Source organism: Silurus aristotelis (assembly GCF_946808225.1).
Source record: "Silurus aristotelis genome assembly, chromosome: 23".
NCBI classification, from domain to species: domain Eukaryota; kingdom Metazoa; phylum Chordata; class Actinopteri; order Siluriformes; family Siluridae; genus Silurus; species Silurus aristotelis.
The window spans coordinates 625,957-630,956 of NC_139596.1; the positions used below are offsets into that span (position 1 = coordinate 625,957).

Consider the following 5,000-nt stretch of genomic DNA (forward strand, 5'->3'; position numbering starts at 1 on the left):
CACACTCAAACATCTTTCAGCTGCAACAGCTACAAGAAGAGCTGAAATATCACAGCTTGAGGCTGCTATTCACCTTGCGTAGCTTTGGCAGTTGATGAATCGACTGATATTAATGTTCAGCTTGTGGTGTACATCAGATTTTACTATGCAGACAAGAAAGATTTCATTGAGGACATTTTAAGTGTTACAGAGTTACAGCACACACTAGAGGAGAAGACCTATACTTGGTCATAAAAGAGATGTGAACACTAAGAAGGATCAGCCTGAAACATGTTGTGTCCATCACAACTGATGGAGCACCATCCATGATAGGAGTAGAAAAAGAGGCAGTGACTCAGATGAAAGAGGATCCAGACCTCTGCTCATATCACTGTGTTATCCACCAGTCTGCTCTGTGCTCCACTCTGTCAGAAGAGTATGCAGAAGTTATGGATTCACTGATGAAACTAATCAACTTTCTCAGGGCATCACATCAGCATCGCCTTCTTCAAGAATTCCTAGCAGAAGTTGATGCGAATGCAAATGACCTTCTGCTTGACTGCAATATTAAATGGCTAAGAAAAGGGAGGCTGCTGACACGCTTCAGTGCAATTAGAAATCAAATAAAAACGTGTTTATGTATATAACTGTCCAGAACTCAGCTGAAGAGGAGGATTTAATTACTGGACCTCAAGCAATTCAGTTCAAATCCCTGGTAGAGGGTGTAGCATTTAATGTGTAGGGTGTAGTGTATAGGGTGTAGGGTGCAGGGTGTAGTGTATAGGGTGTAGGGTGCAGGGTGTAGTGTATAGGGTGCGGGGTGTAATGTATTGGGTGCAGGGTGTAGTGTATAGGGTGTAGGGTGTAGGGTGCAGGTTGTAGTGTATTAGGTGTAGGGTGTAGGGTGTAGTGTTTTGGGTGTAGTGTATAGGGTGTAGGGTGCAGGGTGTAGTGTATTAGGTGTAGGGTGCAGAGTGTAGTGTTTTGGGTGTAGGGTGCAGGGTGTGGTGTATAGGGTGTAGGGTGTAGTGTATAGGGTGCAGGGTGTAGTGTATAAGGTGTAGGGTGCAGGGTGTAGTGTATAGGGAGTAGGGTGTAGTGTATAGGGTGCAGGGTGTAGTGTATAGGGTGTAGGGTGCAGGGTGTAGTGTATAGGGTGTAGGGTGCAGGGTGTAGTGTATAGGGTGTAGGGTGCAGGGTGTAATGTATTAGGTGTAGGGTGCAGGGTGTAGTGTTTTGGGTGTAGGGTGTAGTGTATAGGGTGTAGGGTGTAGGGTGCAGGGTGTAGTGTATTAGGTGTAGGGTGTAGTGTATTGGGTGTAGGGTGTGGTGTATTGGGTGTAGGGTGCAGGGTGTACTGTATAGGGTGTAGGGTGCAGGGTGTAGTGTATTAGGTGTAGGGTGTAGGGTGTAGTGTATTGGGTGTAGGGTGTGGTGTATTGGGTGTAGGGTGCAGGGTGTACTGTATAGGGTGTAGGGTGCAGGGTGTAGTGTATTAGGTGTAGGGTGTGGTGTATTGGGTGTAGGGTGCAGGGTGTACTGTATAGGGTGTAGGGTGCAGGGTGTAGTGTATTAGGTGTAGGGTGTGGTGTATTGGGTGTAGGGTGCAGGGTGTACTGTATAGGGTGTAGGGTGCAGGGTGTAGTGTATTAGGTGTAGGGTGTGGTGTATTGGGTGTAGGCTGCAGGGTGTACTGTATAGGGTGTAGGGTGCAGGGTGTAGTGTATTAGGTGTAGGGTGTGGTGTATTGGGTGCAGGGTGCAGGGTGTACTGTATAGGGTGTAGGGTGCAGGGTGTAGTGTATTAGGTGTAGGGTGTGGTGTATTGGGTGTAGGCTGCAGGGTGTACTGTATAGGGTGTAGGGTGCAGGGTGTAGTGTATTAGGTGTAGGGTGCAGGGTGTAGTGTATTAGGTGTAGGGTGTGGTGTATTGGGTGTAGGCTGCAGGGTGTACTGTATAGGGTGTAGGGTGTAGTGTATTAGGTGTAGGGTGTGGTGTATTGGGTGTAGGCTGCAGGGTGTACTGTATAGGGTGTAGGGTGCAGGGTGTAGTGTATTAGGTGTAGGGTGTGGTGTATTGGGTGTAGGCTGCAGGGTGTACTGTATAGGGTGTAGGGTGCAGGGTGTAGTGTATTAGGTGTAGGGTGTGGTGTATTGGGTGTAGGCTGCAGGGTGTACTGTATAGGGTGTAGGGTGCAGGGTGTAGTGTATTAGGTGTAGGGTGTGGTGTATTGGGTGTAGGCTGCAGGGTGTACTGTATAGGGTGTAGGGTGCAGGGTGTAGTGTATTAGGTGTAGGGTGTGGTGTATTGGGTGTAGGCTGCAGGGTGTACTGTATAGGGTGTAGGGTGTAGTGTATTAGGTGTAGGGTGTGGTGTATTGGGTGTAGTCTGCAGGGTGTACTGTATAGGGTGTAGGGTGCAGGGTGTAGTGTATTAGGTGTAGGGTGTGGTGTATTGGGTGTAGGCTGCAGGGTGTACTGTATAGGGTGTAGGGTGTAGTGTATTAGGTGTAGGGTGTGGTGTATTGGGTGTAGGCTGCAGGGTGTACTGTATAGGGTGTAGGGTGCAGGGTGTAGTGTATTAGGTGTAGGGTGTGGTGTATTGGGTGTAGGCTGCAGGGTGTACTGTATAGGGTGTAGGGTGCAGGGTGTAGTGTATTAGGTGTAGGGTGTGGTGTATTGGGTGCAGGGTGCAGGGTGTACTGTATAGGGTGTAGGGTGCAGGGTGTAGTGTATTAGGTGTAGGGTGTGGTGTATTGGGTGTAGGCTGCAGGGTGTACTGTATAGGGTGTAGGGTGTAGTGTATTAGGTGTAGGGTGTGGTGTATTGGGTGTAGTCTGCAGGGTGTACTGTATAGGGTGTAGGGTGCAGGGTGTAGTGTATTAGGTGTAGGGTGTGGTGTATTGGGTGTAGTCTGCAGGGTGTACTGTATAGGGTGTAGGGTGCAGGGTGTAGTGTATTAGGTGTAGGGTGTGGTGTATTGGGTGCAGGGTGCAGGGTGTACTGTATAGGGTGTAGGGTGTAGTGTATTAGGTGTAGGGTGTGGTGTATTGGGTGTAGTTTGCAGGGTGTACTGTATAGGGTGTAGGGTGCAGGGTGTAGTGTATTAGGTGTAGGGTGTGGTGTATTGGGTGTAGGCTGCAGGGTGTACTGTATAGGGTGTAGGGTGCAGGGTGTAGTGTATTACATGCAGGGTGTACTGTATAGGGTGTAGGGTGCAGGGTGTAGTGTATTAGGTGTAGGGTGTGGTGTATTGGGTGTAGGCTGCAGGGTGTACTGTATAGGGTGTAGGGTGCAGGGTGTAGTGTATTAGATGCAGGGTGTAGGGTGCAGGGTGGCACTCATACCCCAAAGTTTGAAGCAGCGAATCGGTCCCGGGCGGAGACGGTGGTGCTGGAGGTGGGATGAGCGAAGAAAGCATTGATGTTTGCCAGCAGAGTGCTCATTACCGCCGGAACACCAGAACACATGTACTTAGAGGAGAGACATGCAAAATGTCTGCACAGAGAGAGAGAGAGAGAGAGAGAGAGAGACACACACACACACAGATAATAATAAAACCTGTGTGTACAAAGGCCACACCTGCTACACTAAGACCACAACTACACACACACACACACACACACACACACACACACACACACACACACACACACACACACACACACACACGTACGTCATGGCCTGGTAGATGGACTCAATGCCGTAGCGGATGGCAAACTCGTCCACAATCTCCTGCTCCACCTCATCAAAATAAACCTTCCAGGCATCTTCACCTCGAGCAGCAGGCAGCTTTACCACACCCTGTCCCTCAATGTCCATCAGGTAGTGGAAGATATTCTATACACACACACACACACACACACACACACACACACACACACACACACACACACACACGTGTAAATCCTTACTAATATATTACATTCTCTCACACATGCTCCATGAGAACTGAAAACATCACACAGAGATTGTCAGATTTTGATGAAATCATATAAATGATAGAACACATGGAGATGAGGAGGAACTCAGGAACCTGGAGATCTTGGGCTAGATCATTTGATTTGAATGACAGGTGTGTGTGTACCTCATGAAGGCAGGTGTACTGTAGGTGATACGGTGCCACTTTCTCCTCGCCTTTAATCTCCACACTGATCTGTAACCGGAGGGCTCCTGACACGGCTGACTTATCTGTTCTCTTTTCTGTACTCTCACACACACACACACACACACACACACACACACACACACACACACACACACACACACACACACACACACACAGGGGTACAAGTGGGTGAGTAAAACAAGTGAAACTAAAAAATGAGAGAAAGATTGAGACAAAGAGAGCCAGAGAGAGACAGAGGGAAACAGAGACAGACAGAGAGAGACGGAGAGAGACGAAGGAGGACAAAGGAAGACGGAGAGAGACAGAGGAAGATGGAGAAAGATGGAGAGACAGAGGGAGACTGCGAGAGATGTAGAGACACAGAGGAAGACAAAGAGATGGAGAGAGTCAGAGGCAGACGGAGAGAGACAGAGGCAGACGGGGAGAGACAGAGACAGACGGAGAGAGACAGAGATGTGAGAGGTGTTTGATCTGAGTGAGTGTGGTTGAGCTAAATGAGAGAGTTCAGTGTGAAGGTCTTCTCTGATGTTACAGTGAGACTCTTCACTATGAGGCACCAGACTGAGGAATAAAACGCTAAAGGGCATAATTTAATTTTTGTTAATGTTATAATAATCGTCTCCAGCTGCCTCTCTGACTCAGCTCTCATACACTAATACCCATTCGAGTGGATGATGGAGGGAGTCAATTAACTCTGACTCATTCAGCATCACCATCATGTTTCATATCTAACACAATCATAAGTGCAGAGATGAACAGAATGAGAGGTGGGAAGGGAAGAGGGAGGGAAAAGGGAGGGAAGAGGGAGGGAAGAGGGAACCTTTCAAGAGGTTACATGTATCTAAAAACGGATAAAAACTGATGTCTTGCTCATTCATAAATATTAAAGAGCA

General features: G+C 48.2%; 1 protein-coding gene across 1 annotated transcript in view; it reads right to left on the bottom strand.

Annotated features, from left to right (window-relative positions):
• Nucleotides 1-5,000, bottom strand: part of unc13ba (unc-13 homolog Ba (C. elegans)) — a gene marked incomplete at its 5' end in the record, with an annotated part of 63,464 nt that overhangs the window by 22,489 nt on the left and 35,975 nt on the right. Inside the window, 3 exons of the mRNA XM_083527539.1 lie at nt 3,326-3,476; nt 3,655-3,818; nt 4,066-4,181. Of these exons, the coding sequence (XP_083383665.1) occupies nt 3,326-3,476; nt 3,655-3,818; nt 4,066-4,181 (431 nt within the window). The remainder of the gene's footprint in view (nt 1-3,325; nt 3,477-3,654; nt 3,819-4,065; nt 4,182-5,000) is intronic.